Below are 15339 nucleotides of genomic sequence, written 5' to 3'. Positions count from 1 at the left end.
CATGCCAGACAGGCTAGCAGGCACACGTGCTGAACCCTTCTCAGGAAGCACTTAATGTGATATCTGAAGGCCTGTTGGCATTTTTATTGCTGAAAAACACCATAAAGATTATACATATATATATATGAGTTTAGGTATTTCTTGATCTCCAAATCCCAAGTATTGGCATAGTTGACCACTTCTGCATTCTCAAGTTTATCCACTTTTCTTTTACAGTTGTCCATTCAATTTTATGGAGAACTCACTCAAAATAATAATAATAATAATAATAATAATAATAATAATAATAATAATAATAATAATAATAATAATAAAGTATTTCCAGCACAACTAAGAAGTATTTTTGTCAAATTGGTATCTAACACTCAAGGAATGAATCTCATTTGTTTTTCTCTGATTCAGAACAGTTCATTTGACAGATACTGCCATTTTAGGTGTCCCCATACTTTAATATTCAAGCAGCACAGGGGTCTCTGTGAAGCCACCTTGGCTTTGGAACACATACCTTCTCCGAGTGCTTGAACTGACGCCAGTAACTGTCGTACATGCGCTTGGTAGTTCTCTCTGGGTAGCAGGTCACTGTCTTTATGTAAACCTTCAGGCTGCGTTCAAGTAGCTGATTAACTTCTCCATAGTCATAGTCATCATACCTACACAACACGAGCAATCATTCTGTTTGATCTAAGTTTCTAAAAGCATTCTCTTCTGCAGCATTATGTTCTGAAGCTTGGGAACTGGAACATGGATCATACGTGACCAAAACCCACACGTTAAGAGAGGATCTGAAAGGCTTAGTAGGATCACAGAATTGACAAGGTTGGAAAAGACCTCTAAGATCATCAAATCCAATGGGTAACCCTGAACCACCACCATGTTCCCTATTAAACCACGTGCTCTATCCACATGTTTTTTGAACACTTCCAGGAATGGTGACTCCACCACTTCTGTGGGCTGTTCCAACACTTAACAAACCTTTCTGCAAAGAAATTTTTCCTAATATCCACACTAAACCTCCCCCGGTGCAGCCTGAAGCCATTTGTCCTCATCCTGTCACTGGTTACCTGGGAGAAGAGGCTGACCTCCACCTGGCGACAATCTCCTCTCAGGTTGTTGCAGACAGTGATAAGGTGCCCCTTCAGCCTCCAGACTAAACACTCCCAGCTCCCTCAGCTGCTCCTCACAGGACTTGTGCTCCAGCCCCTTCCCCAGCTCTGTTGCCCTTCTCTGGACACTCTCCAGCCCCTCAATGTCTTTCTGGAAATGAAGGGCCCAGAACTGAGCACAGGATTGGAGGTGTGGCCTCACCAGTGCTGAGTACAGGGGGACAATCACTGCCCTGGTCCTGCTGGCCACACCACTGCTGATCCAGGCCAGGTGCCATTGGCCTTCTTGGCCACCTGGGTACAGCTGGATCATGTTCAGCTGCTGTTGTCCAGCACTCCCAGAGCCTTTTCACCGAGCAGCTTCCCAGCCACTGCCCCCAGCCTGTAGCACTGCCTGGGGTTGTTGTGACTCAAGTGCAAAACCCAGCCCTTGGCATCATGGAACCTCGTATAATTGGCCTCGGCCCATTGATCCAGCCTGTCCAGAGCCCTCTGTAGGGCCTTCCTACCTCCTTCCAGCAAATCAACACTCCAGCCCAACTTGGTGTTGTCTGTGAACTTGTTTAGGGATGTTGTCTTTCCTGAATGAAGGATACAGGCTGGCTTCAGAGAAGACATTCCTGTAAAAATTTCCATCCTGACTCATTTTCTGCACTGCAAGGAAAAGTTATACTGACATGCCAGCAAAACCACTCTAACTTCCAGACAGAGGTACCATCTCCACTTTAAACACCCACAGTCTAAAATCATGCTTTACATATGGTTTATTTTTCTGTTCACATAGTTTTAAAATGTACTCCTAAGCCAGTGAATTTTTGTCCATACCTGATTCCATACATACAGTGGACATAGTTAAATAAAGCTCTTCTTAGTGTAGTTGTATCAACATCTTCATGTGTTGCCATAGTGTTATATGTGAGGTTATACACCATCCGAAACTTCTCATCCAGGAGATGTCCAATATCAGAATAAAGCCTGTTTACAAGGGAAAAGCCATGATTTTCCCAAGTATAGTCCTGCAGGAAGAGAAGGAAATATATAAAAGCACAAATGAAGTGAATTCCCTATGTCATCTTCTCTACAAGTCACCATTTTTGTTGTCTGATAGTTATGACTTTATTCCCTCCCAAAAGTTTGTATTTTGAATCCTTCATCCACATCACTTGCTCCATTCCCCCAGAATTCTTGACAATGTGTATCATGTTGCGACACCCCAATCCTGGATATCATTAGCCTACAGGAGAAAAAACCCCAAGCTTCTCCTGAAGTGCTGAGGGAATCTTCTTCTGCTTTGCCACTCTGACCAGTATCATTCCATGTGGGATTGGCCTGTAAGTTTAAAAACTTTTTCCTCTTGGAGGCTTTGATGCTTAGCTCCGAGCAGAGATGGAATCTTTACTTCCAGTCAGGATGTACAGTCATTGGGTAAAGTGCTGAACCACCCCTGAAAAATCTGATAAAATCCAGGCTGCTTTGGTCTTAGACAAGCACCTGGACTGCAAGATAAAAGCCTGCCTGCTTATATGAGGAATGGGAAATCTTTTCAGAGTGGTGGCACAGCAGGAAGAATCATCCTGCTCTGGAGCAGGGTGCAAGGGCGCTCTGCACTGCCATCACACTGAAGGTGAGAGTGTGCCCACATCCTTGTCAAGTGCTCAGTCATCCCATCAATGATGGCATCTTTACAATTGAGGGCATCATCTCCATGCCCTTCCTGTGTCTGGCTGTTTTCCAAAGGTACTGCTTGGCCAAGGTCCTCACCTGGGCACCTTGGAGCATGTCTACTGTCCTGTCCCCCTGAGTAGGACAGCAGGGAAGAGCACGACAGTGCTCCGTTGTCGTAGAGAGGCATCAGTGACACCTGAAACATGTCACAACATCACGTTCAGCCTCTGGCTGCCAGTACAAAAGACTGTAAGGCTCGTGAGAAATATGCCATACCCATCCAGCCCTGGAAAGGTGTCCAGGACATCACAAAAGCCTCTGAAAGCCAGAAGGTCCAGAGAGAGGAAAGTGTTGTTGACTAACAGCAATTGATCCATATTATCAGTGAAACCCCCCACCAAAAACAAGATTAAGGACATTCTGCTGTGCATAGAATACCTTTTTTCTATTAATAAATTTAAAACCATACAGATAAAGGTAGTTTTGTTTTATCAGGATAAGGATTAGATTTATTTCAGGTGTTTGGGATGCTACTGCAATTTAAGTATCATTAATAGCAGAGCATTTGGGAGGCTGTGGGTATATACATCCAACTGTTAAGAGTAGGACATAATAAAGTTAAATTATCAAGGTGACTCCTTTGAATGTAGGCCAGAAGCTGTCCTGCTTATTTAAGAGCAGAGATGTTTTAGTTCCAATTTCAACTTCTTTTGGAGCTTTTTTCCAAGGAAGCCTGCTGCTCCTAAAGTAGTTAGGCAGATTGTTTGATTTATAGGCACTGACTATGCCTTATTCTTTTTGGCAGTAATAACCTCAGGCTCATATAAAGACCACAGAGTAAATTATCCAGTTCAGCAGAGACTGCTATACAGCTAAATACATTTTCTGAGAGTGATCATGGATTCTTTATTTTACAGTCTTAGATACATCTTCTGACCATGGAGTTTTCCTGCACCCACTGTCATTTTAATTGAAGCTCTCTGATTTGGTTGAAGATTTCTTCCATTACTTTCCATTTATTTCTAGGCTGCTTATTAATGTACTCTGTAAGGTAGAACAGAACCACCTAGAATGTCCCTCCTGTTATACATAATACGAAGTTCATGATTCTGGTCATGGCAAAGGATGTCATTATATAAGACAATGTACAGGTAAAATGCATATTCTGTTCTTTCAACAGCACTGAGAAAAATATATTAAAATATAGCAAAAACTTCAGTAATCATATTTAGGAATTCCTTTTCTTTCCCAGCATTCCAGCTCCAGAGATTTGGTGCACATATGAGAACAATACTCCCAAATCATTTTCACAGACCTATATGTATGCACATATTGACAGCCACTGGACAGAGAGTACTTGGTAAAATGACAGGAATAAAGAGTTGCTCTGGTAGATTTTTTTTCTACAACATCTGGAGAGATGGGAAATAAATTCTTGCTTTTCTACCTCTCACTTTTATTTCAGATATGCTTTACAGGGTTCAAACATTAATACTGCTAATAACTGAAGTAAGATGGAAAGCCAAGTATTACCTTGCCAGTGACTGACAAATAGTAAAAGACTCCATCTCAGGGAGGTTTATGGAGTTATTTAATGTGAGTTATTTAATGAACCGGGACAAGAAAAGGAGCATGCACCAAACATGCCCCACTATAACCACTTTATGCCCTGTAGTGAGATATATAAACATTCTTTGAGTGAATGTGCTTTAAAGAGATGATACCTGAGCTCTGAATGTTGGCAGATGGTCTTCTCCTCGCCTTGCAAAATCTTTGTACCCAAACCCAGGATCTTCAATATAACGGGAGACGTCTGTAGAAACTATTTCATCATCAAACGCTGTGAATAAAACAGCAAAAAGCTTTGCTTTAGGCAAGAACATGAGTTAATGCCAACTTCCAAATACCACTCTACTATAGGACTAGAGGACAATTTTAGAAGTTATGCAAAAGAGAAGAGCGGTACAAAGGAAAGAAACATTTCAATTCTCTTCTGCTTGTATGGGATACATTGCTTTCATTGAGCCCATTAAATTCCAGCCTATATCAGATATCTAATATACTTCTACCAAAAGGGAAGAGATGGGCTACACTTCTGTCTGCAGGTTTGCTTTTCTCTCTGTTGACTTCTGAGGGAGGCTGGGTATCTTAAGTCAGGAAGAAGAACATCATTAGCAAAATCACTGTGTTGGCATAAGAAGCGAAAAAATGGATCCTTGACAGCAGGATTGTACTGAGCAGCCTTTGTGTCAGAAATCACACCAGCTCTGTTCTCTAAGCTGGAGTATGAGCACCAGAAACCAACGTAACACTCCACTTGTAAACATCAGCTGAAGATTATGTGAAAGCAAAGAGCTCTACAGTACAGCAGGGTGAAATTCTGCCAGAAGCTCTAGTAACTAAGCATCTTCCAAGAGCTCCAAAACATATCACTAAGCACACGCAGGTTCTCTATCAGGAATCAATCTTTCCCTCCCGAATAAACAGGTGGCTTGATTGTGTAACTACCTCTGCAGAAGGTGACTACTGCATAGCTGACTGCATTTGACCCTGATGATAAAATCATGGCTCGCTTACACATGCATTGACAGAACAGTTGCCATATGTCCACTGTTAGCACCTTGAAAAGTCAGTTAATCTAAGAATTGCAGAAGTGCTTTATCTCCTCTTTGCCTCATTAAACAATCAAAACATAACTGTGTAGGAAGAAGATTGAACAACATCTGCTACAGTAAATCCTCAGTGAAGAATAAAAAACCTGTACACATACACTCTTCTCCCCTGTCAAGGACTGGACTTCATGAAAGGGTAAAAGCCAACACACACAGACTCCTCAACTGAAATCAGCAAATGCTAAAGAGGGAAGAAAGTCAACAAAACTGTCAGCAACCCCATCCAAAAACCTCTCCTGTCTTGAATGACCCTTTTTCCTTAAAAACCTGAAGTTGCACAGATTAATGGAAGTCCTGATTTGATAATGAAACTGCAATGAGTGTCCATATATCTGCACTGCTGATACTGCCCAACCAAAGGAAAATACAGCAAGAATACACAATGTCCATTTCAAAAAATCCAGCTTGATGTTGCTGGATGTGTCTTCTTTCAGAGATTTTTCCATGTTCCTAGAGATCCACAAAACAATCTCTTTGCTGATCCGCAGTACATTCTTCCTCCCTTTTGGGCTCTTTGCACAATACCATTGGTTCTTTCAAACACATTTGGTCTGAAGCTACTGAGACCTAAATTCAGTAAGAACAGTACAGTAAAATGTGAAGCATTTTAGGGGTCACTTCTCAAAAAGACACAAGCAATCATCTTCAAGTAGCTTCTACTATGAGGAAATAGAGATTCTGATTGTCTTAATTATATTCTTTCTTCTAACACTTTCTTTGGGAAAAAACCCACCTCCCTGTCTGTATGAAGCAGACTTCATTTTGTGGTTTGTTAGAGATGAAGGCCTCCAGAGCATATGAAGAATATGGGAAAAGAAGGTTTCAGCTCAAAATTTGGAAAATTATTTAAGAATAAAAAAATGCTATGAATCTCTGTCACAAGACAGGCAGTGAACAGCACAGCAGTAAGATCACTCAGAACAGCAAGTTGGAAATGTCCTTTCCAGGTGGGCAGTAAATGGTAAAGTAGTTGAGTCTCATCATCTAATTCCTAAACTCAGTGTCATATCTGAAGGCTACTTATGAGTGTCATTGAAGTTCTAAGCACCACAGAACCTGTGAAATACTACTGAATATTTACATAAATTAATTATTTTGAAGATGCAGAACATATAAAGAAAGAGAAATGTACACCCTACTTTTTAAGGAAGCCTGCAGGCTTTGTTTTTTAATATACAAAAGCTAAATTTCAAGTAGTAGAAAGGATGATGTTATTTGTCAATCAAGAAGTCTTAAGGTGATGAAGGAAAAGGTAAGAGGAGCCTTACTACACTCCTCCTACATGAAGTGCCAGAATAAAGAAATGGACAGAAAAAGTTTCTAGTCACTGGACTAGCCTCAAGTATTTAATTCTTAAAAAGCACAAACAAAATTGAACTGGAAAAGCACAAATACCTCCACTAATTACTAGCAGACTCTCCTTCTTCTCCTTCTCAAAGCGAGTTGCCATTTCTTCCTGAGAGGCTTCTTCGTCCTCTTTATCTTCTTGTAGTCTCTTCATCCTTTCCATCAGGGCCTCCAGCTCACTTAAAGAATCTGCAATCTGCAAAAACACCATGACATTCTGAAAAATTAGAAGATAGACAACATGTGTCATCTTCGGATTTCATGCTTGACAACAAATGTTCCCAAAACCAGACAGCAGAGGCAAACACAAAAACTCAAGCCAGAATGCATTTTGTCACATACAGCACAGACAAACAGCTTTCAGACAGCAAGAAGACAGGAGCTGGGAAGTGTTAATGTAGCCTGCTGCAGTAATTTACTGCAGTGGGATTAACAGCAAAGAGGTGCTGTTTGAGTGTGGAAGCCAGTCACTCATATTCCACCGTGTAGATAGGTCAGGAAAATCCATCTGTGTGCCCTACATCTCTCATAAAACAACTTTTCATATTAAGGTAACAATAGTCAGTCCATTGGTAATGCAAAATATGTTTCTGAAGAGAGGCAGTGTAACACTGCCTTACAGAAACACAACCTGAGATGGCAAATCAGTGCTTTTCTTTCATTATGTGTGATTGAAATAGCCACTATGTGGACCCTTTTTCTTATTTTTGTGAGGAAAAAAGACCTCTTTTACTAGAAATACGTCAGAGTTTTGGGTGCCCTCTACATATCATTCAGATTTTTCCTAAGATAAATTGTTTGGTTTTTCTTTTCCATCTTTTTGAGTCTGTTTTGCCCATAGTTGCAACTGTTTCTGGTAGAATTGTTTCCTCACTGCTTAGCAATAGGCACAGTCAGCAGCAGCCCTCTGCCCACTACAAACAGGGAATAAGGCACCTCCGTGGCATGAGCTGGCATGTTTTACAGCCCAGAAATTTAAGATACAGCAACTGAACTGAGTGATGACATGTGTACATTCTACTGCTAATTGTAAAAATTTTATCTAGCAACTCTGCTCATAATCATGATCTTCCATAAAAGGCAATGAAGCGAATTCATCTGTCAGCATTAATTCAAGGGCACGTCTTCAAAAGAATTCTAGAGGACCTTTCAGGAAAAAAATGTCCAGTTAATTAACCAGTAATCAAATTAATCAGGTTAATTAACTAGTAATCAAAGTTCTCTGTTGATACAAGACTGGAACACCAGCATGAAGAATTAAGTAATTTTATTTCAGACATTTCCTCCCATCTACATGGAAGCATTTCAAACTGTTTCATGACTGTAGGCCTTGAAATAAAAATTATTATTATTACTACTGCTACTACTTCCATTTTTTTCCATTTCTTTTTTTTCATTCCCTGTGTTAGGAACATGGATGGCACAATGCTCCAGTCAATGCCACACTGCCTGAAGAAACTGGGACTTCAAGCCTTCTGCTGAAAGCAAAGTTTTAGTCTTGCCCAATGGGAGGTGAGATTAACTATCAAAATCATGTTGCTCTGACTTCCATTCACTGTTACAATGTGGTTTTCAACAGATTACACTGAAAATTGCCAAAGTGTATGTAAGAATTACCAGACTCAAGCATTCCTGTAAAGTAGACAAAAAATTTCAAACTACCCTAAAAATTTAAACAGGAAAGAATGGAAGAAAGTTTTCTAATGCAAAACAGAGGCAAGCAAAAGAATTTTCTTGCAACACTAACCCCGAAGTTGCTACTTGTGAGGGATGCATTTTCTATGTTGTTGTCATTGGCAAGATCACAGACACAGAAGTTGTTGACTGCTATAAGTCTGAGTCCATTAGATGTATCCGGATCTCTCTCTGGATTAATGCCACTACCAAAGACAAAACTTGCCAAGGCATGATAATGTGCCAACAGGACAACAGCATGCACCAGTTCAGGAAGAGACCAATTATTTTCCCCAGTCTTGACAAGTTTCTGAAATGAGAATAAAAAAAGTGTAAATCTAAAATGTCTTTTGGCCCCCAGCTTTTCTATAAAACACTATGCATTTTAAAAAGAGATCAATTCTTTCTTCCAATAATACCATATTCCCCTTGCACACAAACTCTCACTGGATAAAAAAAGAGACCCCTAATATATTACTTCTTTTCTGTTGGACTATTTTAGCCAATGCTATTGCTAAAATGAAAATCTTACTGGCTTTGTCACACAAGAGAATCACCTTGTTTGGTGCACTAGTACTTCCCAGAACTTTTAAACTCAGGGAGATGGAGCCTAACCAGACACTTGCACAGTTCTTGGCAGTTCTTTTTACCAGGCATTTACTGGTATTTACAGGGCATGACTGAAGAGGTACCTGGATGTGCTCTTTCGTGATCAGCCAGGGCCGGTGTGCAAGAAGTTTGTTTATTTCGTTCAGATTTTTCAGTCTTTGGGGAATGTATTCTAAACCATTCAGCCACTCTGCAATCCCACCAGTCTTCAGAAACTCATCCACGTGCATATTTATTAGGTAGGAACACTGATGTCTGGCAGCAGCCTGGAATAATTAAACACTGAGTGAACAGTGCAGCACATTAGTGTGTAATCTGATTTTGCTGTGGGTGGGAGACAGGTTAATAACACAAAACAAAAGTACAATGTCATTCCAAAGGGCCTTGTGCAAATGCATTGTGATGCATTTCTATACAGTATGGAGGATTCTCCAATAAAAATACATTTGATTACTCTGAACTAAAAAATATAATTTGGGTTGGAAGCAATCACTAGAAAAGAACCCTCCGCTCACAGGGCCGACTTAGTACTTGTTGCTTGGAGCCTTGTCCAGACAAGATCTTCACCCCTGGAGATCACAGAACCTTTCTTGGTTCCTGCTGCAGTGTCTCAACATCCTCACAGTGAAAACTGTTTTCCTAGTGTCTACCTGGAATTTCTTGTGACTCGAGTCCACTGCATCTCATCCTACTGCTGCACAGTGATGTGGGCATGTGAGAGATGTATCACTGTGGGAAACAGGGAATGATGTAGGTTGCCAATTCTCCCTTCTCATTGAAAACTTTCCAGCTAGGCACGCTTTATTGTGATAGAAATCTACTACAAAAATTCAGCTTCTGTCAAAGTACCACCCTAATTTCTCCTTTTTAAAATTCTTCTTTTTTTCTTCCTTTTTTAACTACAGAATGTCAGGGTGGCAGGAGAAGATACACAGCCTGTTGGTACGTACCATGATGGCAATGTAGTGCCTGTAGGGCAAAGGAAGGGGCCCATCCATGCGCAGCATATAGAACTGGCTGCGGAGGAAAGACTCCAGGTACTGAGTATGGATACTCATGACCTGTGTGATGTTGTCCAGGCGACCAGATGTAGAATATTCTTCCACAAGAAGGTTAGTACGTTCATCCAAACCATTTGCTTGCATAACCTTGAAAATAAGATGGAGAAATATTAACAGAGGGAGAGATTTTCTCTGGCTTTTGCCCTGGGGAGAAACACACTGTGGTGTGAAAGGTTTATCTGTGTACAGACTTAAAGACAATGATGGAGTTCTAGATATATATTTGCAAACATACATGCCTGCATGAATGCAAATACACACATACAGATCCTGCTTGTATACTGAGAATTGAAGAGCACTTCACACTGAACCTCTGTTATTTTTTTATATGTTTTTACAAAACCCCGAACCATTTTATATAGATCTTCTCGAAACAGTGGAGGTTGCAGATGCTGAAAGTCAAACCTGTACAGAGATCTGGAAGTAAGTAAAAGCTAAATGGAAAGTAAATTCTTTATGGAAGACAACCTGTACAGACACACACCACCTGAGTGCTCAGCCCTAAAATCAATTTCAAAATTAATGGAGAGGAACTGGATTATGTAACCAAATTATAGAAACAGCCTGGCAATCTACCCCTTCTGTGCTTGTATAATTGAAGAGGAGATCAAATGCTAATTTGTCCATAACATTCAGGTATTATTTAGAATAGGAATTTAATGCTTTCTTTAAACAAAACCTGTTCTTTAATTATTCCAACCAATCCAAACCTTGGGCACAAGATTAAATGAAACAGCAGAAGAGTAAGTAGCAGTTGCATTGCAAGCCCTGACACAGTATGAGTGCTATTACTCAGTGTTTATCACCAGGAATAGCCATTCTCAACATGTTCACCACTGAAGTTACAAGCACAAGACTAGAATACCCAGTATTTATTCCGACAACTGTGCAGTAATAAACCAGCCAGATTACTATTGCAAATACCATGAAATGAGAACACATTTTAGCTGTTTTACTGCACATGAAGCTAGAAAGTGCCTAAAACCAAGAAGCACAATGCCTTTGCTGAAATATTCTATTTAAAATATGTTTTCTTCTTTATGATGGGCTGATGAGTGGACTGTGTCTCAAATATTTTTCTATCGGATCATATATAGAAGATACATACAAAGAAACACAAACAACATACGACATTTTCATTTCTCACCACTGTACTTTCCTGTTTTAATTTGTGGGCTCAGAAAAAAAGGGAAGAAGCAGCTACACAGGCAGCTCCATCATTTTTACACATGTATCTTCACTATTGCAGCTTTTCTGTGTTTTATACCCCAAATGATGCCTTCTCAGTTTTCCTTAAGAATGTTTTTACCATCAGAATTTTATTCACACATTAGAGACCATTTCATCTCCCTGTATATACCTCCTAGGAGTCCCCCTTACTCTTCAGCAAGTGTATCTCCCATGTATTTAAGAGATTTTTGTCTCATTTAGTGGTTTCTTGGGGAAATCGTATTTTTTGTGTCTCTGGTAAGGTTTCTAATCTTCTCCAGCTTGTCAGGAATTTTTCCTTGTAACAGTGCAAGTTATAGCAAGAAATTCTGCTGACAGAATCAAAACATAATCCTGTAGGACTGTACTGTTGCTATGTTAGGCATAGCAATATGCCATATGACTATTTCTAAGATTTATCTCCATCTCTATTACTATCCTCTTCTTACTGTGCATGTACTTCCTCCTGATTTACTACCATCCACAGACATTTTTTTAAATTCTGCTTTTAAAGCCTTGTGGCATGTTAATAGGAACCTTTACAATTAAGTCATTATTTCTCTGCCCATATTCCTTCCATCACAACAATAAAGCAGCCTTTGACACCGGTAAGTGTTATTATCAAGATCTGTGAGGCATTCAGTGTGTTACTATTCTGTCACTAAACCCTCTCTATTCACGGTACTATTTCATGACAAGGAATGATGGAGAATGGTAGTCATTTGTTTAACAAACCACAGTCAGCATTTGCCATAGCAGGAATCTCGAGTCTGAAATCCAACCATACCTTTCAACCCTTAATTCTCTCAAGAGCCACAGATACAGTCTAAGGAGTGGAGTCATATTTGCAGGTTCTCTCAAACTGAAGGTCAGGCACTGCTCTGAGAGCTATATAATCACATTGCTGCAATACTGGACAGGCCTCCCCTCAGGTCTGGCATTATGAGTAATGTGTTCACACCCACCCGAGAAGAGCAGAGCTGTCACTCATGCCTGCCTCTGGAAATGCTGCTGACAGAAAAAATGTCAAACAGTACTACTTGTGTGAAAGGCTGGGGTGGTTCTTACCCACTGGAACCTGCTCCAGAGAAGCCATTGCTTTTGCTTTCAAGGGAGCTCATCTAAGTACCATGGAACAAGTAGGGTCATAGAACAGTCCCTTCAGTGTCATCATTTTCAAAGCCATCACCCAGCCCAGCTAACTGCAAACTTACTTCATTCTCTGGTATAAAGGCACTTGGTCCTCTTGTCAATGGTGGGGAGACTTGTACTCTCTTTTCCTGCAAAACAGTCACATAGTTCAGTCAGTGTCAGGAATTACATATTCACCTCACAAGATGAGATCTTCAAGGTCTGGATTCAGTTCTCTTCTCAAAGCCACCTGGGTGTCCACTGAGGAGGTATGGCACCATGGCACATTAAATCAGCTTTGCATCCCCTGTACTTTGCATGAAGGAATGGCAGCAATTTTGACAAGGAACAGCACCAGTTTTGGGCAGGGGTAAGGCAGAAACAAACCCCAAAACTCTAATCCCAGTTGGTTTACAGATCAGTTTGAAGATACACAGACAATAGCAACAAAACATCTCGCATGATGCTAAAATTAGCCATTCTACTTGATTGAATGGAAGTTTGAAAACAGGGGGAAAAAAACACACCCAGGAAACTATAAGCAAGATGCTGTTTTTTTCAATATCACCATCTGATGAGATCTTTAGTGTTGTGAAGTGCATAAGCACTATGTGTGCCAAATATTGGCATGAAAAGCACAGTCCAAGCAAACCAGCAAGACCCAGTTACAGAAACCTGTATTTTCCAGAAACCTGGTGAAAAGGCCACCTTGCTCACTGCTGAGCCTGGAGCACACTGCACGCAGCACAAGCCTTGGTGTGCAAACCCCAGCTACAAGGCAGGAGGATATATTTAGTACAGAACAAGCTGATAGTGTAACAAGAGCCAGAGGACTTTTTTGATTTATTAGGGATAAGAAACTGGATTAAGATAAACTGTGCTACCAGCCAGAGGAGTAAAGGGGACCTGGGGAGGCTGCCTGTTCCTCCGACTCACTGGGGACAGGACCAACACTGTCCACATGATTCCTGACCAATGTTGGTCCAATTCTCCTGGAGGCTTCTTCCTCTCCATGGGTCATTTATTTCAGTGACTAGCTCCTCAGATTGCTAAAGTTTTCCTAATGTCTAACCTGAATTTCCCTTGCAATAATTTAAAGCAGTTGCTTCTTGTCTTTTCTTCTTTTCCTCTTTATGATTATTTTCCAGCAATCTGGCTGGCTGCACACTTGTCTCAAGTCCCTAATTGCAACCACAGTGTTGGTGACTCTTAATATGTTATCCATAAACAGCAGTATTGGATTTGCATACTAAGTATTTCATGCCCCTAATGTAAAAGTCTGAAGTTTTCCATAACAAATGACCCTTAAATACCTCTACCAGGGGGGCTTTAAGCTTAACTGCCAACAGCAGTGCCAGTCCCATAATGAATGTGCCACCGATTTCCACACAGGAAAATTAAGCCACTGGAGCTGTGTAACTATTGTCCTGATCCTTAAAAACATCCTGTCCTTTCTAAATTAGATTAAGAAATAACATGCAAAAATCAGCAATGATTATTCAGGGAAGATGTTCCAAAGCAAACTCTCGCAGGACAATTGAATTTGTGACTTTGGAACAATTAGCTGCTAAAAGATGCAGAAATAAGCTGGATCAACCACATGAAGCCCAGCAGCCAGGAGACAACTTACTGCATCTGCTGCCTACTATCACAGCCCCAAAAATCCTGTAAAATACTTCTCATGTGTAAAAAATACTCAATCTAAAGTAAGAAGAAATGGTGGAGAGTCCTGAGAGTCCTGGTATCTGCACATGCAACCCCTTCCTCACAGAGTTACACAAGGCACAGGAAGACATCTTCTGCCTTCAAATACACAGTCTGCCAGCAGCCAGTCATTTCTGCCAAGAGTAAAGAAAAGAAATGCTTTCCAAGATTGGATCCAAGCTTGGATTTTACTTGTTTTATGAAGGTTATCTGGAAATTAAAGTTTAAACTTTTATTTCACACAATAATCTGGAGGAAGCACCTTGTGTGAGTGACACAACTTGGATACCTGGATCTCGCTGGAGCACAGGTCTAAACCAGAGGTGAACCTTCTCTATCCTGCTCTCTGATCTGTACCTTCTTCAGGCTCTGCAAAGCTGGTCTGTGAGGCCAGACCATGGGAAAAAAATGTTCCTATGTTGCTTCTAGCAGGATCTGGGCTCCATTCCACTGTTTTCCCATTCAGTATGACTCCTATTACTCCTTTGAGCCTGCAGATAAGGTACTGCTGAGGAAAGGAGGAAATAGTACTTGGGTGGATGAATATAGGCAAGTATCAACAGTTAATTCCTGTGAATGATGACAGAAAGCCCAGGAGATAGTCAGACATGAAAAATGTGTGTTAAATCTACTACCAAAAGAACAAAATCCAGCTCCTTTTGGGTGGAGGCAGTTTCAAAAAAACCCCAAGCCTGGGGAAAAAAAAAAAAAAGACAAACAACCAAAACAAGAACAAAACCCCAAAGGCCCGAACATGATCATTCAAGTTGATGAGCCTTATCACTGCACACTTCCAGGGAGCTGGGTTTTTTTGATATTAGAAGTGTATACTCTTCCCTTCCATCAACAAGAAAGATTATTTTGCTTTCCTGCCAATGCTTTTATTTTATTAAAACTGGTTAAAACAAGCTTGTGAGGAGAAAAGGAGCAAACATCATCTGGTTGCACAGGTTCTTAGGATGCTATTAATAAAAACATGTGAAGTTTACAAGCATTGAGAAAGATAATGTTGGCCTTGTTGAGCTGTAGATAAGAACCATTGCTTCTGGGCATGCTTTATCTATAACAGTGATTTAAGGTCTACCCAAGAACCCAAATATAAAAACCAGTATATGGGAATTAGAAAGTAACAGTGCAGCTATACGGTCCTTTATGGTGAAAGTT

At 40.5% G+C, this 15339-nt stretch overlaps 1 protein-coding gene across 1 annotated transcript in view; it reads right to left on the bottom strand.

The window, feature by feature from the left end:
* The window catches only part of SESN3 (sestrin 3), a 43407-nt gene that overhangs the window by 7430 nt on the left and 20638 nt on the right, over nucleotides 1-15339 (bottom strand). The window contains exons 2-9 of the mRNA XM_069015071.1: nucleotides 12555-12620; nucleotides 10021-10218; nucleotides 9154-9336; nucleotides 8535-8771; nucleotides 6836-6983; nucleotides 4493-4608; nucleotides 1929-2119; nucleotides 506-650 (exon numbers count right to left, since the gene is read on the bottom strand). Coding sequence (XP_068871172.1) covers nucleotides 506-650; nucleotides 1929-2119; nucleotides 4493-4608; nucleotides 6836-6983; nucleotides 8535-8771; nucleotides 9154-9336; nucleotides 10021-10218; nucleotides 12555-12620 — 1284 coding nt within the window. The remainder of the gene's footprint in view (nucleotides 1-505; nucleotides 651-1928; nucleotides 2120-4492; nucleotides 4609-6835; nucleotides 6984-8534; nucleotides 8772-9153; nucleotides 9337-10020; nucleotides 10219-12554; nucleotides 12621-15339) is intronic.

The sequence above is a fragment of the Aphelocoma coerulescens genome, chromosome 1, assembly GCF_041296385.1.
Source record: "Aphelocoma coerulescens isolate FSJ_1873_10779 chromosome 1, UR_Acoe_1.0, whole genome shotgun sequence".
NCBI classification, from domain to species: Eukaryota; Metazoa; Chordata; class Aves; order Passeriformes; family Corvidae; genus Aphelocoma; species Aphelocoma coerulescens.
Note: the sequence above shows the minus strand (reverse complement) of the source record. Positions and strands in the feature narration are given on the sequence as shown.